The sequence below is a fragment of the Gallinula chloropus genome, assembly GCF_964237585.1.
Source record: "Gallinula chloropus genome assembly, chromosome: 1".
In the NCBI taxonomy this organism is placed as follows: domain Eukaryota; kingdom Metazoa; phylum Chordata; class Aves; order Gruiformes; family Rallidae; genus Gallinula; species Gallinula chloropus.
The window spans coordinates 61141793-61168262 of NC_140085.1; the positions used below are offsets into that span (position 1 = coordinate 61141793).

General features: G+C 42.7%; 1 protein-coding gene across 1 annotated transcript in view; it reads left to right on the top strand.

Moving 5' to 3' along the window:
• Window positions 1-1567: 1567 nt before the first annotated feature.
• Window positions 1568-26470, top strand: part of PAWR (pro-apoptotic WT1 regulator) — a 79441-nt gene continuing 54538 nt past the window's right edge. The window contains exon 1 of the mRNA XM_084267164.1: window positions 1568-2077. Coding sequence (XP_084123290.1) covers window positions 1574-2077 — 504 coding nt within the window. The 5' untranslated portion in view covers window positions 1568-1573. The remainder of the gene's footprint in view (window positions 2078-26470) is intronic.

A 26470-nucleotide genomic window follows, 5' to 3' on the forward strand; every position in this document is an offset into this window, starting at 1 on the left:
TTATTTATAAACAAGACATCTTTCAAGCCCTTGCAGCGTGACAAGGCGGAAACCCCTCGAATCCTTGTTCCAACATCGCGAAAACTCGGGCTCTGTCCCAACCCTCCGCCTGCGGGAGCCGAGCTCCGCTCACTGACTTCGGTCTGCCCACCGGAGCCGCAGCCGGGAGGAAGTTATTATGCCGCGGGAGCGATTAACTTTCAAGGCTCTTCCCACCGCGCTTCGACCCCGTTATAACGACGAAGGGAGCGCGGCGCAGGTCACCGCGTTTCCAGGCCAAACCGGCGCTTCTGTCCCCCAGCGCGGCGCTGCCCTAATCGCAGCCGAAGCCAGAGGCTCGACCGAGCCGGGCGTTTTTTACACGCGGCTTCTCGCCGTGGAGATGGTGACAACCGCCGGCGGTGCTGGGGAGCCCCGCAGCCCTCGGGCCGGCCCTCGGGCACCTGCCCTGCGGCCAGGCGGCCTCACGCCGGGTGCGCCGGCAAGGCGCGGCGGGCCCCCTCTCACCGGAGGCTTTTCGGCAGGTGCGGGGCGTGCTCGGCGGAGCACCCCGTGGGTGTGGGGTGACACCAGACCGCCTCCTCCGGCCCTTCGCGGCTGGGCTCAGGCGGACCCCCGCCCGCCGCGCCTTAAAGCAGCCCGTGAAGCGGGAGCGTGGCTTGAAGCGGGCGGGCGGGTGCCCCGGCTAACTCCGCTCCTCACGCGGCCGCGGTGCCCCTCCCGCCCGCGCTGTCCGCTCGTCGAGAGCGGAGGAGGGTCCGTATCCCTTCCCATGCCGGCGCTGCCCGGGGCAGGTGGCGGAGTTGCAGGGCCCCGCGGCGGACCGGCGGCCGGCGCGGTCAGGTCGTGGCGCGTACCGCACCGGGCCGGGCGGGGCCTCCCCGCCCTCACCCCATTGTTGAGGCCATCTCGGCAGTTTCCGCCCTGGCTTCGGCTCTGTCCGCGCCGCTATGGGGAAAGGGGGGAGGAGGAAGGGAGGGGGAGCTCCCCGAGCCTCGGGGCCGCACCGCTCCTTCCGGGACGGCGGGAGGCGGTGCCGCTCACCTGGTGCCGCCGGCGCTGGGGAGCGCCCAAGTCGCGGCCCCGCCGGGCGGGAGGTGAGTGCCTGACGCCTCCGTCCCGCCCAGCGCGGGAACACGGTTCCCCCGGCAGGCAAGCGGGCGTCGGGGGGATGGCACACGCTCCGGCCCCGGGGGCGAGGGACGGTGCTTCGCGGTCGTCGTGGCAGCGGAGGGAGCGGGGGAGGCGGGCGGCTCCGCGCGGCCCCGCGCCGAGGGGTGAGGGGAGTCCGCGCAGCGTGTGAGGGCGGGCGAATCATGGAGATTCCTGCCCCGGCCCGGGGGGCTTCTATGGGAGACGGCGGAACGAGGATGGGCAGTGCTGCGGGACGGTTCACGTCTCCCCCTTTTGTTTCTCTCCAGGGTGTTTGAGCTGCTGAGCCTCTCTCCCCGCCCCCGAATCTCCCGCCCGCCCCGCCGGGACCTCTTCTCTCCGGGCGGCAGTAGAGCCGCCTCAGGGCGGGCGGCGGCAGAGGTGCTGGTGGGGCGCTCTCGCCGTCCAGCCCGCCGGGAACATGGCGACCGGTGGCTACCGCAGCGCCGGGGGCAGCACCACGGACTTTCTGGAGGAGTGGAAAGCTAAGCGGGAGAAGATGCGGGCGAAGCAGGCGCCGCCCGTCCCGGGGGCAGCCTCCGGGGGAGAAGCCAGAGCCGCGGGGGTCGCCCCCTCCACCGAGCTGAACAACAACCTGCCCCCCGGGGGCCCGGCCGCCCCCATCGACCGCGCGGCGCCCCCCGTCGTCGGGGCCGTCAACTGCATCGGCCTCCCCAGCGCCGCCCTGGGCCGGGCCGCTCCCCCCAAGGAGCCGCCGACGGCCCTCGCCGGGGGCCGGGGGTCAGAGCCCGCCGCCAAGCCCCCTACCGCCGCCGCGCCGGGCTCCCCCGAGGGCGAGGAGAAGCTGGCCGCCAAGGGAAAGAGCTCAGGCCCCAGCGCTAGGAAGGGGAAGGGGCAGATCGAGAAGAGGAAGCTGAGAGAGAAGAGGAGGTCGACAGGTGTGGTGAACATCCCGGCCGCCGAGGTGAGCCCGTGGGGATGCGGGGGGAGCGGGGTGCGGGGGGAAGGCGGCCTCCGCTGCGCACCTGAGCCGCGCCAGGGGCGCTGCCGGCCGGAGTGTGCCCGTGGCGGCTGGGGAGCTCCCGGTGCGGGTGGGGGGGGCTCAGACCGTGCGCGCCGGTGCCGTTCTCCTGAGCGCTCCTCGCCCGTGCCCGGGCTTCTCGCGTGGGACAGCTGCGGTGGCGATGCTTTCAGCCTACAACCTCGTGGAGAATCGTGAAGGCTTGTTACACAGTCAGAGGGTTATACAGCAGTCGCTACAGTGCGGGCATCCGAACAGGCGAGGTACCATTTAGTCTAAATAAATCAGACCTGTCACGACCTGTGACATTTTTCATGTCTTCTTGGCAGAGGGTAAGTTCTAGGGCTTTTGGATGATGGAATGGAGGGAGACACGTGCCTGTTAAAGTACGGTCCACACGACAGTAGTGAAAGAAAAAGTTTTATCAGCTCTGAGAAGATGTTCAGGTGTAAATATTATTCAGTTTGGAACTCAAAAGAATTTCCTGTGCTGGAAAATATGTAGTGGTTTAAAGAGCATTTTTTTGAAGGCAGAGGAAGATATTTTTATCAGCCAAGACCACTGTCCTCTGTGGTTTGCTACTAGTATAAAAATCTGGCATTGATTTATAATCTTAGAGGAATTCAGAAGAATGATAACTAAGTCTTTCGGGTTTCTTTTGCAGTTAATAAGACAGGCCACAGGAAGCTTTGAACAAAGCTCGAGCTTAGTCCACAATTTTGCACTAATGGTGACCACTGTTACTGTAGGAAAAAAACTTGTAGTTCTTCTTTTGGTTAACATTATAGATTATTAAAATAAGGCTGGAAAGTAAGATGTTTGTTTCTAAAGCAGCACTAGAAGATGCAATCGTATTCTCCATACCTGAAGCCACTAATCTTTTTTTTTTTTTGTGATGTCCTGGGCACTTTCACAGCAGACATTTTCATGCAAGAAGGTATCAGAAGATGAGGAACGAATTTTAGGAACAGTAGATGTATTTCTAATTTTGTTATTTGAGAACAATTTCTTGCATAGTCTTTAGGCTTAGGTAAAGTGTTTTGGTATAGATCTTCAACGTTCTTGCTTTGGAAAATGAGGAATAAAAGTGAGTTGCTCACTGGCTTGAGAGCATGCAAGCTACCTAGATTGTGATTCATTTGTTCAGTGCAAAGCCCCCTAAATACCTGTGCTTCTGTAGGAGCTCTGAAAGTCTTGTATCTTAGTTTCCAGTGTTAACTAGTCCTAGTGCAGTTAATAATGTTTTGCACATTGCAGCAGTCATTGCACAACATCGTATTTTAGGGGCTGCTGCTGTGTACCCCATCCACACTAATCTTTTGTTGTTTGTTTTTGGGTGGTGGGTTTCTTTTGGTTGAGACTAGCATCCTAGCTCTTTGAACCAGTTATCTGAACTAGTGTGGTTTGGGGTTTGCCAGTTCGGTGGCTTTGGTGGTGGTTGGGGTTTTTGTTTTAAGTATTGCTCAAAATATGGCTTTGCTTTCCAGGAAAACATTCCTTGCTCAGCCAGCCACTAAAATCTTAGGTGTGAATTTGCTACTGTATCTTCTGTTGTGGTGTTAAGGGTGGTTTCTTTATTAAGGTTAATATATTTTGGCATTGAGAAGCAAGTTCTCACCCATTTGTGAGGGCCTAATAACTTTGCTGCTTGTCAGCATATATTGGCACTTCTTGGAAACTTGTTTTATTTTTATACTAATCACTCTGTAGCTGGCTATTAAACATTCCATCATGGGTTTTGGGTCAAATTTTAATAAACTTAAATACCTATTGTACAAGGCAATACTGTGAGTAGTAAGTATTAAACTTTTGACTGGCATATACTTGCACAGAGCTATCTCTCTTCAGTATTCCATATTTCTTAAGTGGTTTTAATCATTACCACATGCATTCCCAGGAGTTGTTTAACTAGAGAACGCGACATCATTCCTGACAGTGGACAGCTTCGAAAACTGTGTCCAGAGTCAGTTGTGAGTAACTGCTTACTCATGTTTTGCAGAGTATTTACTTGTACTGACTTTCATATGTGTATTTATTCATGCGAAAATGTTTTAGAGCGTTGATCCAGCACAGTCAGTTGAAGCTCTTGTGCAAGAGAAGGCTGCAATATAGATGGTGACTTGTTGGAAAAATGAAGTTCAAAATCTACAAGACTCCTTTCATCTTGTTGTCTTTCTCATTAGATGCTAAGAGTAGCTTTACCTTGCTGTACATAGTGACTTGGTAGTAGTACACACTGAACCAACCCCCTCGGCACTTGTAGGTCTGTGGTGTGTATGTTCTAAAATTACTTTTCTCTTAAAGCTTTGCTGCATATTTCATTGTCTTATTTTTCAAGAAAATAATATTTCTCTGGAGTGAAGTTGCCATTGTATGCTGTACATTTTTCTTTAATGTCACTGTGGTGGAGAAGGATGGTAAGAGATTCTGATACTGTGAAATTAAAAAGGGTAATGACAGAATGCACCAATAGAAGACATGTAGCACCTAGAAGCTTCTCTGCCCCAAGTGGAATACAAAACCAGATTTTACCCCAAAAATGTAGGATCTGATTTCAGTTACAACGCATCTGAAGAATTTAATGACGTGAAAGGTGGTAGAATAAGGAAGGTAGAAATTTGTCTCAGTTACCTTGACATAGACACGAAAAATGTTAGTGGATCGTTATTTGTTAATGATTAATTTCTGTCTTGTTCAATAGGAAGGCAGCAGAGCTAGGTCTTCAGCGGTTCTGTCTCTTAAATGTATTTTGTATTGAAGCCAGTGGAAGACAGAAACCATAGGTGGTGAAAACAGATGGTGACAGGTTGGAAGTCGTGGTGAAGCTTTGTATGTAAAGGCTGTTGCGATAGAAGTAAAGGCTGGTTTTTATCTTCTCAGCACTAGTGCTTATCTAGTAGTGGTGGCTTTGAAAATGGCTTCTGAAATGCTTGAAGCTTTTTTTTTTTCCTTTTTCAGTGGTGGTAAAGTAGTTTTCTTGTTTAACTTCTTGAATCTTAAAGGTCCATTTCAGTCTAAATACTGGGTTTTGCTGCCTCGTAACAGTTCTTCAGGTTGTGAAAGGTAACTAAGTTGTATGTAATTATCATTAACATGCAAGTTTCCTTTTAAAAATATTAAGCTTTATAAGAGTTTTTAGCCATTTTAGTATTTTTTGCTTTGTAGGTGTTCACTTGATGTAGGTGTTAGGTTTACTTGTAACATTTTTCTCATTGACATTTGATGTGTATCTAAGAAACACCTAGAGATCCTGTTATGCCACACTGACAGTGCTTTGTAAGGACCCACATATAGGATGAGACTTATGTTTTGTATTGTTATAGTAATTCTGTCCTGCTCCAAGTAAAACAAGCTGCACTGGTGAAAGTACAGCTTTACTTTTGTAACTGTTTACACTAGAGGATTCTGGCACAGCTGGGTAGGTAAGCTGTTTCTTTTTTTTTTTTTTTCTGAATCCCAACCGGGAGAATAACAAATATTTTTGTGGTTACTCTCTCAGAAGAGGTGTGTATGTAGAATCAAAATCTTGGTCCATCTAGGAAGGATAGTTTGCTAGCTGGGTTTTACTTAATGTGCTTATAGACACAGCTTATTTCACCTAACCAGGTGGAAGTCATCTGAAGTCTTCTGTTAATAACAGGGTGATGAATGATTTTTTAAAAAGGGATAAATAACTTGGATCTGTGTACTTTGCACGTGAAGCTGCCACATTCAAGACACAGCAGTCTCCTGACCTGAATACAGGACGTAGAAATAAATTAAGAGGTAGAAGTGATTCAAATGTGGAGTCTGTATAGGATGTTCAGCCAGTTTGTGTTCATCTCTTGTCGTCTTAAGAACAGAAAGAAGGGTATGACTTTTTGGAAACCACACTCTTAGCTTGCTGCCAGGAGTCTGCCTGCCTCTTCAGAAGGCACTGTGTATGTGGTGCTTGGTAGGTGTCCTACCTAATGACAGTGTTTTAAGTGACCAGAGAGTGACAAGCTCTTGCTGTGGGGAAAGAAATGAGTTCCTGCTCCGAGAGCAGCCCAGCGTGCTGAGCTCTGTAGACTGGCAGAAAGTTGCTGCGTTCCAATTGGAAAAACTTAAGGAAAATTTGTATGCCAAATGTGTCAAGCATAGCAATTACTGGCTATGTTGTAACGGAATTGAAATCCTTCTCTGAATGGCTGGAAGGTTAAGAGGGTAGTGGAATCCTGTACTAGTGGTTGGATTCTTATGACCAAAAGTTTGCCTTCAGCAGTATCTATCTTAATGATTCCATACCTAAGGATTCAATTAAATGAAAGAGATGGTTCTAGCCTCCTCTTCATATTAATTAGGCAGTGTCTTTGTATTGTCTAAAATCTCTGTGCATTTTCTTGGAAAACAACTTGTTTATTTTGTGTGTGTTTGTGAAGTCTCAATAACTGTTTGCTAAAAATACTGGAAAAAAACCCTGTTTCTGACCACTGATAGCCTTACCATCCACGCAGGGGTATTTGTGTTATGACAGTTGTCTAAAATATGTTTATTTGACCTGGATGACCATTCCATTACATGTGAGGCCATTCTGATTGCTTTGTCTGGTGAACACGTTCATCTTAGTACGGTTCCATTTATTGGTCTTCCTTCAGACATGAGAGAGTGAAAGGAGCTATGCAAACATTTCCAGATTCTGATGAAAGGGTTGTATTGAGATTGTTTACATCAGTCTGTTTTGCTGTTCATGCCTTTGTGAATTCTGATTTTGGCTAAGCTTCTGGGCAATACCTGTCAAAGGGCATACTCACTTTTGAATTTTTTTTTCTTTTTCATAGAATGTATTAGGTTGGAGGGGACGTTTAAAGGTCATCTAGCCCAAACCCCCCTGCAGTAAGCAGGGTCACCTTTAACATCTACAAACAAGAAAACTTGTTAGTAAACAATAAACTTTCCTAAACATACTAGCTAAGAGAACTTGGTAATAGAATATTGGGCTCTGATATTTGAAAAATCAGCAGTTCAAAGTCAATAAAGCTCTTGTTTCTTTTCTTTACATCTTTTTAAGCATGTGATAAGCTTATATACCCTTGGTCAGTTGGTTTGGTTTGAGTGACTTAACTTACCAAGTGACAGGGTATTATTTGGTCAAATAACTCACATAATAAACTTAAAAGTCTGGAAAGTTTTCAATTGCAGAATCCTTGTAGCAGCTTCTAAATCACTGCACATGCACCTTCCAAACCTGGGGTCTCTGTGCTCTAGAATAATGTTGTTTTGGGATAAGGCTGGGCAGTGCGGTAGTTTTCCAGTGGAAAAGACACATGAAAGTTGTGTAATTTCTTCTTGAACATTGATATGGATAACTTTCTTCTTGATTAATTTAGTAAGGCTGTTTTCTTAGAGAAGCAGTTTCTAGACCAGTACCTACAGCTGGAGTTCACAGGATTCCACCAGAAAGTACCATGTGGTTTTTTGGTGTACTTAATTCTTTTTAATTCCTGTACTCATTCCTACTGGAATGGTAAGGATGGTGATGGAAAAGTAGCAGAAGCTGTTAATTTCCCCTCTGATCCTTTTGACTTTGCAGATAACTGTTAAGTGCAATTCTGGGAAGGTTGGTTTTTAAAATGATCTTTTAATGCTTAAGTATATTTGGAAAACAGTATTTTATGGTTCCATTTTTTTGGGGTAAATCGTCTGAAATGGTAGAGTTACTAGGTGGAAAATAAATGCAATGTAAGTAAAGTATCTTCCATTGAGCACTGAATTCTACAGCAAGAAAAGCAATTTAGTTCAGGTTGTAATTCGTGGTTAAAAGCTTGTTAATATTCAGCCTTGCCAATTACTGCCTTTTCTTGCCACTCTGTCATGTAGCCAATAACCCTAAATAAGTGTAGATGATGGTTGGAAAGATAAATATTTCTTTGTGTGCTTTCTAGCCTGATTTTCCAGCAGCTGTCTGTCCCATTGTTTTTTAAGTAGTCTTTAGGAACAAACAACAAGACGACCCTACTTAAAAGACAATCTGGAAGAAAAAAATACTTTAGTGTAAAGAATAGAAACAGCCTATCAGCTGTACATTGGTCTACTTTTGCACTGAAGTAAAGTAAACACATGAAGCATCTTGCATTCCAGTGGAAGCAAGTGAGTTCAGTCTCTGAAAAGCAGAGAGGGAAGTGTTGATATGAGCAGTTACTTTACTAAAGGGAAAGCGCTACTAAATAGTCATATAAATGACTTAACTGACAGGGTGTTTTCCCAAAATTTGTATGTAGCTTCACTGTAACAAGTCGCTTCTCTGAAAATCATTAATTGTTGTTATTTTATAAAATTGCCTTAGTCTGATCTTCAAGTTGGAGATGTTTTGCTTAAATGATAGGTTGATGGTTTCCTGCCAGTCAGAAATAAACTGCTGCTTTGTCTGTCTGAGACTAGTGGCTCGGGGCATGTAAATGTGAAAATAATAACTTCAGGTTAATTTAAAGAGATTTTAACTTGTATCCTAAATATGAATGATAATATTGTGAGGTTATACTATAGCTGAAGTGCATCACAAGAGATGGTGTGGACAACCCGCCTTAGGTCGGATCACACGTTTAAAGTCAGGTGCTGTAGATTTTTCAGCACTGATGTATAGGCCACTGTAATAGGCACAGGTTCCTAACAGTAATACAGACTGGAAGGGATCTCTGAAAAAGCTGTCTGGTCCAGTCTTCTCCAAATGGGGCCACTTTTCATCAGGTTGCTTAGGGTCTTGCCTAGTAAAGTTTTGAAGATAATTCAGCCTGTTGAGGCTGGCATAAATAGCCTCTCTGTCTTCCAGCCTCTTAACTAATCCCTTCCAGTTTGGTGTCAGCCACAAACTTGCTTAGAGTGTCCATTGTTCAGGTTATTAATAAAGGTGGTGCATTTTATTGACCCTTAAGGGATGCCACTTACCTGGCTGTCAGTGGAAGTTCATAATACTGGTTTCAACCTTTTGAGTCTGAAGGTCCAGGCAGTACTCCACTGCCTAATAGTACACTTTTGTGTTTCATATTTAACTAGTTTGGCTTTAAGGATGCTACAGGGAGACCAAGTCAAAGGCCCATCATCCTGAAGGAAACTATTGCGGGTTCTGGACTTGCTGGTGCAGGAAACCCTAATATGAGAGCTGTGTACCCTAATATGAGAACTGTGTACACTAATACACAGCTGAATTGTTTAAAATTGTCTACATGAAAGAAGTTGCTCAGGGTCTTCTAGTTTCTTTTTGGTAGTGGAAGTGCTGGAGAAATTATTTATTTTCCAAGGTAGTAGGGCAAAAAGGTAGTTTGAAAGATGGCAAGAGGTCAGTCCATATTGTTGCTTTACTGTATTGTTGCAGGTAGATGAAGATATTAATACTTTGGAAAAGTAATACTAAAACAGATTTTCTGTAGAAAACTTGTGGGATTTTGATATTTACTTACTTGATATTTAAACAATATTATAACCCTCTAAAAATTTACAGTATTTTAGCGAAACTGCCCTGAATGATGAATAATGAATTTGTTTGTTCTCCAGTCAAATCCGCCTTTGCTGTCTTGTCTCTTGCAATACTTACCTAGAGCTGGACCCAGGAATTTACAGGCCAGTCAGCCTCACCTCCATCCCTGGAAAGGTGATGGAACAGCTTATTCTGGAGGTTATTTTTAGGCATGTGGAGGAAAAGAAGGTTATCAGGAGTGATAAACATGGATTCACCAAGAGGAAATCATACTTGACCAATGTGATAGCCTTCTGTGGTGGCGTGGTTGGCTGGGTGGATGAGCAGTGGGTGTTGTCTGCCTCAACTTCAGCAAGGCTCTTGACACTGACTCTCACAGGCACACTTAGGAACTGTGGGTTAGATGAGTGGACAGTGGGGTGGGTTGAGAACTGGCTGAATGGCAGGGCTTGGAGGATTGTGGTAAGTGGTGTAGAGTCCAGTCAGGGGCCTGCAGCTAGTGGTGTGCCCCAGGGCTCAGTGCTGGGTCCAGTCTTGTTCAACATATTTATCAGTGACCTGTATGGATGGGGGGGCAGAGTGTACCCTCAGCAAGTATAAACTTGATGATACAAAACCGGGAGGAGTGGCTGACACACCAGAAGGCTGCACTGCCATTCAGTGAGACCTGGACAGGCTGGAGAGTTGGGCTGAGAGGAACCTAATGAAATTCAACAAAGGAAAGTGTAGGGTCCTGCCCTCCGGGTGGAATAACCAGAGGCACCTGTACAGGTTATGGATTGAATGGTTGGGAAGCAGCTCTGTGGAAAAAGGCTTGTGAGTCCTGATGGACAGTGAGTTCTTCATGAGCCAGCAGTGTGTCCTCTTGTCCAAGAAGGCCAGTGATATCCTGCATTCAGAAGAGTGTGGCCAGCAGGTTGAGGGAGGTTATCCTCCCCCTCCACTCTGCTCTGGTAATACTGTGTCTAGTTCTCAGTTCCCTATAGTCACTACTGTGGAGAATCCAGTGAGGGCAACAAAGGTTGTTGGGGACAGGACTAGGGGACAGGAGCATCTCTCTTGTGAGGAAAGGCAGAGAGAGCTGAGTCTGTTTAGCCTGGAGAAGACTGAGAGGGGATCTCATCAATGCTTATAATATCTGAAGAGTGGCTGTCAAGAGGATGGGGCCAGACTGTTTTCAGTGGTGCCCAGTGAAGGCACAAGGGGCGGTGGGCCCAAACTGGAACACAGGAAGTTCCGTCTTGATATGAGAAAAAAATTCTTCACTGTGAGGGTGACAGAGCACTGGGACAGGGTGCTCAGAGGACTGTGGAGTCCCCTTCTCTGGAGACATTAAAAACCTGCCTGGACACCATCTTTTGCAGCCATAGGTCTGCCATAGGTGATGGTGCTTTAGTAAGGGATTGGACTTGGTGGTCTCCAGAGGTCCCTTCCAACTGCTGACATTCCATAATTCTGTGAACTGTTTTCTGAAGATTCTTTGGGTTTGTGTGGCAAGGTTTTGGTAGCGGGGGGTAGGGTGAGGCTGTAGGGGTGGCTTCTGTGAGAAGCTGCTAGAAGCTTCACCTAGGTCTGACAGCCTATACCAGCTGGCCCCAAGATGGACCTGCCACTGTCCAAGGCCAAGCCTGTCAGTGACAGTGGTAGCACCTCAGGAATAACGTATTTAAGAAGGGTTGGGGGGGAAGAGTAACAGCTTTTTGCAACCACAGAAAGGTATGAGAAACTCTGGAGGCACCAGGGGCAGTAAAGAAGGATAGGGGAAAGTGATGCTCCAGGTGCTGGAGCAGAGATTCCCCTGCAGCCCCTGGAGAAGACCATGATGAATCAGGCTGTTCCCCTGTAGCCTATGGAAGATGATGGGGAGTAGAGATCCTATCTGCAGCCCCTGGAGGACTCCATGGTGGAGCCTGGAGGAGGCTGTGACCCCATGGGAAGCCTGTGCTGGAGCAAGCTCCTGGAAAGACCTGTAGCCTGTGGAAACAGAAGCCATACTGGAGCTGATACGCTCACAGGACTTGAGACCCTGCGGGGCACTGCACTGGAGCAGTGTGTTCCTGAAGGACTGCACCCCATGGAAGCCACACTGGAGCAGTTTGTGAAGAACTGCAACCCCCATTACTCTTCCCCCTGTGCCGCTCAGGGTGAAGAGGTAGAGAAATTGGGAATAAAGTTAAGCCTGGGAAGAAGGGAGGGGTGGGCAGATGATGTTTTAAGATTTGGTTTTACTTCTCGTTATCCTTCTGTGTTTTGGGTAATAATTTTATTTCTTGTTGAGTCTTTTTTTGCCCATGATGGTAACTTGTGACTGATCCCTCCCTGTCCTTATCTCAATTTGTAAGCCTCTTGCTCTATCTTTTTTCCCCTGTCCAGCTGAGGAGGGGAGCAATAGAATGGCTTTTGTGGGCATCTGGCCTCCAGCCAGGGTCAAACCACCACAGAAGGAAATGGGATTAAATAGTAGTCTTGGGTGTTTTCAAGTGCAAGTTGTAATGTTCATAGCTGTGGAGGAAATAATAATGAGTAAACCCTGAAGGTTGAAAAAATAAAAGGATAAATGGGGCAGCACTCTAGAGTTGCTGCTTCTAAAACCAGTGTTTGGAATTGCCCTGTCTTCAGAATGTCTTCATGACTTTGGGGAGCCTGATTTATTCCAAACCTGAATATTCAGAACTAGTAACTGACTAATTTCTTGAACATGTTGGGAAGGAGATGATTGCAATCGTAGAAACTCCTGAGTTGAAAGGGACCCATGAGGATCATCAAGTCCAACTCCTGGCTCCACACAGGGCCAGACAAGTCAGAGCATGGCACTGAGTGCATTGTCGGGATGCTTCTGGAACTCAGCCAAGCTCAGTGCTGTGACAGTTCCCTGGGGAGCCTGTGCCAGTGTCCAGCCACCCTCTCAGGAAAGAGCCTCTTCCTAACATCCAGCCTAAACCTCCCTTGTCACAGCTTCATGCCGGTCCCTGGGGTTCCGCCACTGGTCACCAAAGAGAGGAGATCAGTGGCTGCCCCTCTCAGCTTGGCTGGCCTCCAGCATCTGATCCTCCAGTCTGTATGTGCAGCCAGGGTTGCCCCTTCCCAGGTGCAGAATCTGGCACTTGCCCTTGTTAAACTTCATAAATGATTAAATAAAAAATATATTTTAAGATAAAATTAGACTTCGGTGTTTGGCTTTCTACTAGAAGGAATGAATTATAGACTATATACGCACATTAGGCTTCCTCATTTTGACTGTGTTGACTGTGGTTTGACTATTTCTAGTGAAACAGCGCTGAATCTAGTTCTTAATTTTCTAAGGTAAAAGTTAATTAGTCTACAACTGTTTTTTTATTTTTCTACTGTAGATTCAGTAGGTTGAAGAGTACTCCCTCAAAAAAGGAAGAAATGGGCATTTTTAATTTGAAGAGTGAGATTTCTGTCTAGACTGGGGGAGGGATATGTACCTGAGAACTACTTTCATAAAAACTTAAAAAAAAGAAAGATACAGCCTTTCTTCATGGAGTTTCACAGATACAGCTTCCACTGAGGATACAGGAGAGTAAATATCATGAATGGCTTAATCTCTGCAGTCATTCATAAACCACCAGAGGCCTTATGAAGTATTTTATAATTTCTCCAGACTTGCATGACAATTTTCCAGAAGCTTGTTTGTGCTTTCAATGTAATATATCCCAGATGTGTTCCTTTGAAGAGAACTAGGCTGAGAAAAAAAACAACCAAAACCATAAATGGGCCCAAAACAAATAACCCTCCACCTTGTGTGTGAGAGAAGAAAAAAAAATCTCCCTAAAATCCATCCAGCTCTTCAACATACCTTAGCCATGTTCAGTTTTGGTTTATGGAACTTGAATATTCATGCATCTCTCATGGCAACTGAGTTTGAGCAGATCATTTTGTGCAACTTAACCTGAAAACAAAACCCTGTGTTAAAAATCCTGTGGTTGGGGGGTGTTTGGGGTTTTTTTTGTAAGAGCTGTGGGGGCAATAGATTCCTTTTTCATAAAGAAAGGATAAAACAAATCTCACCCCAACTCTGAATTACATATGATAATATAAATTGATATGCAAAATATTTATTGGCACAAGCTTTTCATGCTTCTTAATTCATTGCATGTCTGGAGCATAGTGGCTTTCTAAATCTTCCTATAGCTAGAAGTGTACAGGGGACACTTGGAGATGTCAAGTGTCACATTAACTGCTCATCTCCACACAAGTTTGTATCCATTTCTTAAGACTTTTATCTGGTTTGCATTCGTTACATATATGGAAACTCACATGTGTTTCTCTCTGCTTTCCCCCCTCCTCCCCCCCCCAAGTTGGAGTTGTGTATTTAAAGACTTCCCAGTTGGAAGGCTGTAGGTGGATGGCTATGTCCCGTGCTTCACAAGGTCATGGGAAATTAAAAACCACAATTCTGATGGTTTATTTCAGGATTTTACTGTATTTGCTCTGCTTGCATGTTGCTAGCAGGAAGGACTGGAGGGAACATTTAAGGTGCCTTACTTACTCCAGGCCTGCAAATGTCATATCCAACTCCTATCGCATAGTCTTACCATGCAATAGCCAGACATCATCTTAAATGTAGTGAGGTATGGTGTCTAATATGAGACCATCATCCTGGGTGAGGGTAGGCTTGCAAACCAAAACACACCAAACCAAGAAAACCTTAGAGAAAATAAAAATACACTGTGTCAGCTGCAGCTTTTACCCATTTTACCTCTCAACACTCACCTTCAGACAAAAATACGTACGAGGTGCAGTGCTTTGGGGAGTGTGTTATGCAGCACTTTGTTAATTAACTGTGAGAAGGCATTCATTTGCTTGATCTGAAGTCTACGTAGGTAACATTTTGAACCTCTCAAGTCAGAGACTTCTTGGTGGATGGATGAGAGACTTGTAGAAGCACAGTCTGGGCAGCACTGAGTCCCTTCTGTGTGCTGGCATTGAATCTAAGTGTTATTAAGGCCAGAGGGAACCTCAGGAGGTCTTTAATCCAACCTGGGTGCTCGAGGCTTAATTCAGTCAGGCCTTAACCTCCAGGAGTGATGGCAGCACAGCCTCTTGGGCCAACTGTTCCAGTGTCTGACTGTAATTACGATGAAAGTGTGTTCCCTTTTTTGGTCAGAACCTCTCTTTAAATTTCAGTCCATTGTTCTGCCATGTGCTGCTGCAAAGAGCCCAGCTCTGTACTCAGTGGCTGCCCAGGGCAACTCCTTTTGCTTTTGTGGCAGAGCAGCAACCTAGGCCTGCTTTACTCGGCAGAAATTAGAGGTGCCATGGTGAAGTTTGGGGCACAGAGGCAGGAGAGCTGGACGGAATGCCTACATCCCTGTGATGTGGGAAAAAGTGTTGTGGAATAACTGCTGTTCATCAATATATATGGTGTCTAAGCCAAATACATCAGCGACCAGAGATCAGAGTAGCAGACAAGCCAAACAAGCAGCAATTGGGATTTCCCCTTTCACTGTTCCTCTTCTCAGCACTTTCTGACCTTCTGTGAGTCATAGGAACACGTGTGTGTCCTGCTTGTCTGCTGTGGTTACTGATGTGTATTTGATGAATTATTTTCCATGCAATATGCAGTTTAGTGTTTGTAGGAACATGAGATTTCAACTGAAACCTACGGTCCCTTCCCACTGTGTGCACATAAGGTGCATTTAATTGCTTCATAAAACTGTAGCTTAATTTTTTCTTACACTGTAATTTTTTTTCTCACACTGTAATTTTTTCTTACACTGTAAGAAAATAAGACTGATTAAAATGGGTCTGACTAAGAAGCCACCTAGCTCGGTGTTTTCCTCCTACAACAGCTACAAAAGGACACATAGAAAAGAAAAAGAATGTGGAAATCTTATTGGGTATTTCCTGTGACTCAGTCTGCCAAATCAAGACTGCCTCTGGAAGACTTGCAGCATCAGATGAAAGTTACTGAATAGACAGAAATTAAATTTAATCTATCTGCCAAGTACTCACTCAATCTCCCTTTGAAAGTGTGTAAACTGTTAGCATACAAGAAAATAATTGGGCAGTGAGGTCCACATTTCTAAGAAGCCTTATTTACGCTGGGCTACCTTTTTATGATTATTTCCTCCTCTTTCCCCCCCAAAAAACCCCAAAATAGTATCTGTTAGCCTCATCTCGTGATCCCTACTCACTAGTTACTCTAGAGCAAGGCTGTCATAATGCTTAAAAGGCGTTTCCTATTATTATTATTTTACTGGAGGTACTTTTACTGGAGGAGATGTGGTACTTCTCACTCTATGCAAGAGATGTAGGACTTGGCTTAAGCCGCTCTGGTACCATACCTGAATATGAAGGTTTTTTTCATATCCACCACATGTTCCCTTGCAGACTTTTGCTTTTGGAAGTAAGTTATTCGTCCAAGAAAGTTTAGATTTTTTTTTTCATGTTATTTTGTAACAAAACAATCTATAGGCCCTGACTGTTGTACCACTTTGAATGAGAAGTTTGGATCCTCATCATACAATTAAGTTCTTGTGCAGCAAAGTTCAGGTGACCTCACTAATCAGCTCTTAGTTTACCAGAATTTGTAGTAAGTGCAGACTTTTGAAATAAATAGATTGTTAAAGACCTTTAAAGTGGAAATATAAATATCTTATTATCTGAACCAGCCATATGTGGTTGCTCAGTACAAAACAGCAAGTTATTTTATAAAATCTGCTCTTCTGTAATGTCCTCTTTAGATACCGATGACATCTAGAAATATCCAGGCTCCAACAGAAAAAGACTTTGCTTGAGCTTGAAGATGTTCATATTTGTTTTTCTGGTACACTTTATCTCTTCATTTCTATATTTTGTTCTGGGGAGAGAAAGGCCATAATTACTTGAGTGTTGCTGAGCACCGTTGACATTTATTTTGCTTGTGTAAAAATTGCTAAGTGAAGACAGTGAGGCTCCTGTGTTTACAAAATTGTATGTGGGTAAATGCTACATAAAAGGGTAGCTCCCAATGATGGAAGAGGTGGCAAAATAAATGTAATATTCATTCATGAATGGGTCGTTGATTTAAAATTGTTCCTAATTGTTTACATAGTGCATGTTGTCTTGTTTTACCTCTTCTTTCATGCCAGCGGCACTGAAGGAAATTAAGCTGACCTACATCTTTTGTAATTGGAAAAGGTAGAGAAGTTTTTAATATTGAATGCTAAATTAGATGCTTGCAAATGAGAAATGAGTTATTTGCAGGGGGTTTGGGGTTCATTTCAGTGTTCAGGTGCATATTTGCATTCTAAAGTCTCTTTTTAGATTAACAAACAGAAAACTGTATGCTAAATTAATTATTTTTGTTAATAAACAAAAGACCTTTTCTGCCCCCACCTCCCCTTTATTTTTTTTAAGAACATTTGCTTTTCTGGCCAGGAATATGAAGGTTTTTTATTTGATATGTATTCCCTGAATTTAAGAAGGAAAAATATTCTTCAGGATCTGTTGAGCTTATTAATGTTCTGGTACCTGGAAGCAGATTGTTAAACAAACCTAACTTCCAACAGAGCTCTTAAAGCAACAATGTACTGTGAGTAGCCATTTAGAAAGAGCTCCTAGAAGTCTGTGCTGTCGGAGGTTTAATCTGAATAATTCTTCCAAGGTGCAGCAGACTAGTCAATGGTGTGAAATATAAACTCAGTCTGTTCCATAATATCACTTTTTTGGTTTTGCAGGCTAAACTGAGAATTATAGCACAGCTTTCCCAAGCAAGAGCTATGCCAGTGTCTTTTAGCCTTAGTTTTTTAAAGTATTTTAGGAGGGCTGTTCTGGTGCTGATGTGACTTACCAGTTTTTGTAGACTAAATCAAATCTGAAATAGTATCATGACTTCAATCTTTATGTTTTCAACAAGCCATATATCAAAAGTCATATTGATCACTGGTCAGGTAACAGTACTTGGCAATGTCTTACAAGGTCCTTAATTAACCAAGTAGGTCTCCCAATCCTATGTTATATAGCACACATTATTTAGAATATAGCAACATGATTTCAGCAGGTGTAAACTGTATACCCAGCAAAGATTCCCTGCATGTCTGCTCTGTTCTTCATACCGTTTTAGTAACTGTTATCTTTTGAGAGGTACCATTTAATAATTAGTCATTTCTCCTGAAGCTGGTTGCTATTAGAGTTGCCTCTAGAACAAAAACTGAAAAGAGCTGATCTTTCTCTCTTTTTTTTTTTTTTTGAGGAGTATTATAGGCTTTTATGTAAATAGTCATGCAACTTCTTATGTACTTATATTGAAAGTTTTCTGTAAAGTCTGTTTTGAGGGAAGATACAGGTATTTTGGAATGTAGGAGGTGGACTGGAACCTGGAAGTGCTTCATCCTGTAGAAAATTGTGTCCTAGACTGGTACTAAATGAGTTGCTTCACTTCTGTTATGCAGACATGTTTAGCACTACCATTTTTTTTCTTCCTGTAAAAGCTCTTGAATCTTTATGTCAAGAAGTGCTATTTATATTAATGCACTGACTCCAGGAGATGAAAGATTTAGGGTTTTGTGTGTGTACTCTGCTTCAAAGGATAATTGCACGACACTGTCATTTCAATTAGAGAAAGGCTACAAACATCTGTAAAGTGCTGAGGCATGCTGAATGATTTAAAACACTGAATGTACAGAGAGATTTTGCTGAACAGTTTTTTGTGTTTATCCTTTAAAGGGGGGGAAAAAGTGAAGATGTGGTGAACTGTGATGCTCCACATTTCATGCCAATGAACTTTGTTAAAAATTTTAAATTACATTCACTTCTGTTACAGTAGGGTGAGAAGAGGTTAAAAGGTATGTTTAGGGCTTAACATTATTAGTTCACAAGTTTGTCATTCTTGTTCATGACATTTGAGCATGCCAAACTGTAAGCTTCTGCTTTGGGGAGGGGGAAAAAAAAGAGACAAGATCAGGATGCAGTTATACTCTAAAGAATATTCCAGAGCTGGGGTGTTAGGGGAGTTTGTACTGCAGAGCATTGCTGGAAGTCTGACTGGAGTGATGTTACATAGATGAAGCACTTCTTTCACAGAGAAGTCACACTTATTTCAAAAAGGTATTAAATAGTGATCTCAGAAATAGAAATTTTTCAGGTTTGGAAGTCTACAGTGGAATGTTCAAGTAAATGGCATATATTTGGTGTGCCAGGTACTCTAATAAAGCACCCCAGTGAAGTATACTGGAGTCAGGCACTTGGAGCAGACTTCCTAACTAAATTAGGGGCCTGCACTTGACAGTGAAATATTTAGGAGCCTTGCATTCAGATACTTCTGGATAATGGCATAGCTAAAGTTTAGCTGGTCCTAACACATCTGTTCATCCTATTTCTCTACTCTTTTGATTGGCTACTAATGGAAAGCATTGAAAAGGAGAGTCCTTAATAGTAATTCTTAATGAACTCCTATGGCTAGAAAGAAGACACCCTAAAGGTAATTCTTTGTGAAAAGGGAAATAAACTAAAAATGAAGAAAGCTTGTACAGTGAGTGCTCATAAAGATATCTTGTATCCTGTTAAAGATGATGTGGATGGTAATTATCTTGCATGAAACAGACACCTCAGGCAATTGACTTTTACAGCAAAATGTAGGAGTTATTTTTAGCCTGAGGCAGAATCTAAGGAGCATCCCATTATCTGACACTCTTCTTTATTCTAAAACATAAATGGGTGTTTTAATATAATCCCTTTTTGTGGGTTTACTTTTTCCTTTCATTTAAAGAAAAAAAAAGGACTCATCAGATGTCAGATCAGTTTTTGTCAAACTTACCTGGAGGCTATTTGAACGCAGGTGTTGCTAAGCAGCTCAACACTAGAAACCACTTCTTGTAGCTTGTTACATTTTTTATAAGATGGAAGAATGCTTGAGAATCAAACCAAGAAATTAGAAATGGATATAATAATGTATGTATGTACTCATCAGATACTCACAGCTACAATTCTGCTTCCCTTTTTGATTACTCTTTTTTTTTTTGTCTAATGTTTATGTAGAAAGTTTTGGTTTGTCTGGTTTATGTTCTAAAGCTTTCAGCACTTGCTGCTAGCTGGCTCAGAGAGACTGGAAACTGAGATCTGAAGCCTGAATTCCTACATTGTAAGCTATCAGTTAATTATCCATTCTACTGTGATGAGTGTAGCCGTCCCTACAGCTTTTTATAAATGGTACAGCTTATTAGTTTAGGTTGAGGTCCCACTTGGGTCGATCATATGAGGGAGCTGGGGATGTTTAGCCTGGAGGAGTCTGAGGGGAGTATCACTGCCGACAATTACTTGAAAGGAGGTTGTAGAGAGGTGGGCGATGGTCTCTTCAGCCAGGTGACAGGAGATAGGACAAGGGGAAAGGGCATGAAGCTGTGCCAGGGCAGGTTCAGATTAGATGTTAGAAAAAAATTTTCTCTGAAAGAGTTGTCAGAGCCTGGAACAGGCTGCCCAGGGAGGGGGTTGCGTCACCATCCCTGCATGTGTTTAAAAGATGGGTAGATGAGGTACTTAGGGATATGGTTTAGCTTAGGACAGGAACAGTTGGACTTGCTAATCTTAAAGGTCTTTTCCAGCCTCATGATTCTGTGATCTGGGAGCACCATGATGTTGCTCATGCACTGTAAGGGCTCATGTTTGTAAGGGCATGTAGTGATAGGACGAGGGGCAATGGTTTTAAACTAGAGCAGGGTAGGTTGAGATTAAACATTATGAAGTTCTTCACACTGAGGGTGGTGAGACACTGGAGCAGGTTGCCCGGAGAGGTGGTGGAAGCCCCATCCCTGAAGACTAATGAAATACTAGAGGAGTACCTGACTGGGAAGTAATGAAAGGCGTTTATTAGCCTTGTGTTCATATGAAAGGCTGTGATTCCTGCTCTTTAAATTAAAATAAATACTAAGATGTCATACAGGGATTGTCTAGTTGATTAAAGCTCCGAACACCTGTTGGTTACAAGATTTCATTCAGATGATGCTGAAGGAAAGGCTAATACTGCATCTGGGTATGGGTATAGGGATTGCATAAGAGTGGGAGCTTGTGTACCACTGTAAAGAGGTTGACAGCAAGGATGTTTGCAATGGATGCTGCCTTATATCTGGAATTTAACCTAAACTGCATTTTCTAGCTCTCTAGACATGTAGGAACTATTTGTCAGCCAGCATGCTATGAATTTCATAGATAACTGGGTGTGAGGAGTGATCTTAGAGGGAATAGTACTGGCACGAGGTACTGAATATGCTGAACGGGTTGTGCAAGAGTAGCTTGGGTGAGATGGGAAGCAGCCTGTCCAGATGAAGATGCTTTAATTCGGGGTTAGGTCACAGATGTTTGTGCATGGAGATAACCACCGGACTCTGAAATCGGCTCTGCATCTAGGCTTGAACTAAAAAAAGTGCAGCTAATTTGATTTGGAGGGCTTTGGCTTTGAATAAGCTACAAGTACAAGGAAGGACAAGTTTTCTGAGTGAGAGGCAGCCCTTCCAAAGAAGACTTTAAATAATATGTTCTGTCTGCTCCTTTTTTTCAAATTTAGAGAAAGCTTATTTGAAAGTTGGGGTGGGGGGGGGGTTTCAGTTTACTTGGCTTGTAGTTATGGGAATCTGTACCTTAACATATTTTACTTTAAGAAAATTACAGAATTTCTAGTCAGGGTTTTCACAAGTTAGCAGCTGTTGGTAGATGTTGATTTGAAAAATGCAATTAGAAGTGAAAGCAGAACTTTCTTGAAAACAAAGACAATTATTCACCCTGTTTTTCACTTCATGCTTTCAAGTACTTGATTAAAACTTTAGGTGTCATACATCATGTCTGTAAGAGGACATTCCCTTAATCAGTTGTAGCTGCAGGTTTTATTTAACAAGAACAATCTCAAAATGGCATGTTCAGTCATGCCTTAACTGTATGACAAACAAAATGCCTGGAGCCGATAGAGATAACAGCAATGGGGACTATCTCCTAACAGAGAGACACTGGCTCATTAAACAATCATGTTCATCCCTGGTATTCCAGCCCTTTCTTGTCTTTCTTCCCTGTAAATTCTGGCACTGCCAGATACTGGCAGTAGTATGCACTAGTAATTAAGAGGAGAGAGGATGTGAAGCTTATATGCCAGAACAAGTTCATTTAAGGTAAAAATACATGATACCAGTACAATATTTCTCATTGATTGCTGAGATGATTTAATTCATAGTAAACATTTTTTTCCCAAAATAGAACAACAACAAAAAGAACCCTCTTACTGAGGGGAGCAATGAGAGGAACCCATTTGAAGTGCAGCTAGCAAGCTTAAGTCCTTAATTCTTTCTGTGTGTATGTAATGAAAGAGAGTAGGAGGGTGGATGAAAAAACCAAAAATAATTGTGAAGAGTTGGTTTTAAAGCATATTTCTTAAAGAGGAAAGGGTAGGGGGAATCGTTTCTGGGTCTTGGCTTGGCTTCAACAGACAGACTTCTTTTTTTTCTTTTTTTTCCAGAGGTTGCTTTTTTTTTATTTCTCATTTGTCTCCTAACCTGATCCTCCATTTGTCTTAGTAATTTGTTTCTGACTAATTTTTTTTAATAGCCTCTTAGGTGCTGTGTCTACTTTTGTAATCAATGTATGATTTATTGTTGTTCATTCTCTGCCATAAGATCCAATTTAATTAAATGAGACTGTTTTCATTAGTATGCTAGAAATTTAATTCTTAAATTCACCGTCACTCTTGGGTATATACTTCTAGGGATTTATTTCTTACTGCTTTAGATCTTCATACTTTTGTAATGTTGATGCAAAATGAAGCTTGTAGGGGAATTTTTATTAAATTACCTTTTGAAGTTTTAATGGGTTGAGTTTTTTAAAGACTCTATGCTGAGAACTTTAAAAGAAAACAGCCTTTCAGACTGTGAATGCATTTTGCATGCCTTGGACTTTTTTTTTTCCTTTTTTTTTTGTCTCCAGGTATGTCTGAGGTAGAGCAAAGGTCAAATGTTAACCATCTCCTCAAGTTACGTTTCAGATTAAGACGACATGAATGTCAGGAATTTGCAGGATTGAGTTTAGGAGGCCAGTAATGTCAAAGTATTAGTTGAAAATGTGAGGAGGGGGGGGAGAGGGGAATGTGGCAAGAAGGAGGGGGATATTTTGGAGCTCTTTAAATGCATTTCACCCAGAACACACAATGTGTGACAAGGACTCCTAGAACTGGTACTGTTGAGATGAAAAAGTGTGTATGGATTTTGCTGTGAAATTAAAAATCAGTTTATTAGTTGCAAAATGGTTTGGTTGTGAGCAAAATAAACATTTGCTGTTGTTTAGGTTTTTCTTGCTCTTAGTTTTGTTAAAATGCTTTAACACCCTTGAAAGTACCCTATAAATAGGTGGAAGTGTAATCGTGGACGTTTAGGTTTTTTGGGTTTGGTTGTTGTTTTTTTTTTTTTTAATTGGGAAGCTTTTCAAGAATGTGCTTATTTTCTGCTTAAATGCATTTGCCGCTTATAATTTTAATGAGTTTATAGATGAGTGCTTTTTTCTTTCAAGACCAATCCTCTTCAAAAGATGGAACCGTCCTTGAAAGGTGGATTTATTTCTAAGAGCTTTATAAAAAATCCATTTATCTCCAGAAGACTCTTTATTGTTCAGAACATAATCCTGTCCTCTAAATATTTAATCTATTGGTCAGAATGGTTTATACACAGCTGTTGGATTGAATCCCTTGATTTTGGGGGAATATTGGACTTGAAGATAGCACTATGGCTGAGTCAGTTCTTGTTGAAATATGGTTGGATTTCTACTGCTGCCATCAGATGATCCACAAGAACTTGTCAGGAATTCAGTTCACGCAGTCATGTTACATTTAAACTTGCTTCTCTGTGGAGTGACAGAAGTTGTTTGTATGTCATCAGCAACAGCACCAAAACTGGGACAAAAGATAACAGGAAGGAACAATTCCCACTCAACTATTTTAGAAGTATTTGGAAGGAGAACTGCAAAGCAAAGTGGAGACTTTTCTAATTATTTATTTTTTTAAGCTTCAGTTCATGCTACAAGATACCTCAAATGTGTCTGTAATGAGGCAGAAGGAATTGGCATTGGCTGCCTACCCCTTTCAAACATTTGGCAGCTGCCTGGGTGTAGTCCCCATAAAAAGTCCCTTGATAGTCATCCCTTGGTAGTAAGTAGCCAGGGGAAAATGTGTTGTGAAGCTTACACTTGCTGGAGATCTCCATGCTGTACCTGCTGGCAGAGAACTCTTAACAGAAATGGGCACATCGCTTCCAAATGTTCATGTCTGCTTGGAAGGTTAAGTGCAGTTTGTTTAAAGAACCTAATAAAATTAAAATGCACTGACCTGTGTGGTTTTTTACTTGAGCTTAATTTGAAGACAGCTTTAATTCCTAAGACAGGATTTACCAATTTAATTTTATACTGCTATGATTTGGCCAAAGATTTTCATTAGTTTTGTCTTTGGTTCCTAATTTTGATAAAATACTGACCATCGGTTAATTTCTGGCATAGATCTGCCTTTGTCAGTGCACCCACTGCTCACTCTAGTTATTGACTGCAGGTTTATTTGTTTGCATCAAACAGTCCTTTCCCATCTGAGTGGAGCATTTGGGAAGATCATCTCAAGAAGTTATTTTATAGTGAAAATGCAGTTGGCCTAATGTGTCTTGCTGTACACCAAATCATTGTGGGAAGTAAGTTAGCTTCATGGTGGTGGGTGCCTTCTGGACTTCTGTAAACAATAAGTTTTGTAGATACCCAAATTCAGTTATGAAATTTTGCAGAACTCATGTTTATATTATCTTTATTTGTATCACTTTTCCGCAGAAGTCCTGTCCAAGAACTTATGAGAGCAGCCTTTCAAAGTCAGAAAAATGGTTGTGAAATCATTACTACTGTAGGCTGTTCAATTATGGATCTAGGTCTTATCTGTGCTGGAGAGACACTTGGACTCATTCATCCCAGTATATCTTTTCAAATGGCCTTCACTGGGCTTGTTTCAGTGCCATGCAACATGAATGGTTAAAAGCCTGCACGTGTGTGTCCCTCAGCTGCTCACTAAGAACACACAGCTCTATGCAAGGGAGGATTTGTACAGTGGTTATGTGGAAAGCGTGCATGTTGTCTCCTCAGAAGCTGAGCAGGGTTGCCAGATGTATGGGTTGGTAACTTCTTTATTGGGAAAGCTGTGGAAAAAATAATCTTCTGTGGTTGTTTTTCCTTCACAGCTTTTAACCGGTGAGTCCCATTTCTTCTTTTCCTTAAACTGGAGTATATATCTGTCTGGGTCAAATGTTGCATTTTAAACGGTCCTGTTTCTCCATTCTCCTAATGACAGATTGGTTGGATGTTTCAAACCCAGAAACTTTGGCTTTTAAAAGCTGTTCTTTTGCGTATTTTAGGAGAATTTTTCAACACATTCTTCTCTAGAAATGCATCTGATTGCTTGTTTGCTTGGATCTTTTTGCCAAAACCTTTGCTTCTGCATGCTTTTTTTGGATGCATCTTTGGATTAGTGCCTGAATCCTTCTTTCAGTAGAGCTCTGAATCACAGAACATTCTGCCTGAATCATTTTAGGAAGGAAGTGTTAATCTCGGCTGTTGCCCAAATAAAAACAAAAATAAAAAGTCAAGCAGACTCTGAGATATCTGGGTTTGGGGAGACATGGGGGTACAGGGCATGAAAAAGAAATCAAGCAATCCCACCGTCTCTGTAAGTGCGTATTGGTTGACGGGGGCCTTTGGAAGTCTCAGAGCAGTACTTTCAGCAGCCCTGGCTCAGGTCAGCCATGGCTTTGTCTTGCTGAGGCTTGAAGACCTCTAAGGACAGAAGTTCTGCTGCCTCCTGAGTAGCCTGACCCAGTGCTGTACTGCCCGCTCACTAAAATGTTGTTACTAGTGTCCAGTTGTATCTTGTGCCCTTTGGTATCTCATCTGCTGCTTCTGAGAGGAGCCTGGCTCCATCATCATTGTACCTAACCTTCAGGTGGTTCTGCATTGCTATTGAACTGCTCAACTGCCTCTTCATCAAACTAGACAAGCACTTGCTCACGTGCTCTTGCTCCCTGATTTCAGAATTACTCTAATTTTGTATTTTAATCATGTTTTAATAGGAGTAAGGGGAGTATAGGGTGTTATTTATTATATTTGTTGGTTCTCCTTGCCCTTGATGTACCATGGTAAGCAGAAGCAGATCTGAAGAAAGTTTCTGTGTGTGGTTGTCCTTGCTGGAGTTCTGGTCATCAGAAGCATATTTGAGAGAGCGAATTGTTAGGGGTTTTTAATTGTTGTTTTGTAGGAAAAAAGAAAGCAAGAAGATCACATTGAGACACAGAAGCTAGTTAAAGTTTACATTTTTCTCAGATCCTTTCCTATCCAGATGTTTCAGGGGCTTAGGGAGCTTAATAATTCAACTGTTCTTTCAACGATGGAATCAAGATGAATCCAGAAAGGATGTGTCCAATACGGTAATTCTAAGTAGGAAATATTTTTTTAGGTTGTTCCTCATTCTTTAAACTGAAGCATTTTAATTGCTAACAGAACCAGAAGTATTTCTTGTAACAAAAATAGTCAGTGTTTATTTGGATAGATATGTATTCACATATTTCTAGTATTTTAAAGAATTCTGCTATTGCTTGTAGAAGCCATCTAGGAGACTCATAATCTTGGCAAATTATGGAATGCACATACAAATATATCTGTTCTCCAGTTACGGACAGCTGAGGTTTAAATTTGAATGTGAAAACAGCAATAAATGTTTATTCTGACCAGTAGAAAAATACCATACCTTTTTGAGTCTATCCCGATATCTTAATCATTCTGATAGTGTTTGTTTTGATAAAAGTTATTTGCTGCTTTTGTGTGGGTAAGAAAAAAACACTTACTCCAGTATTTAAGAAGGTGATTTGTTCTTTCTTTAAAGTTCTAAGAAAAGTTGAGAGGTGGAATGG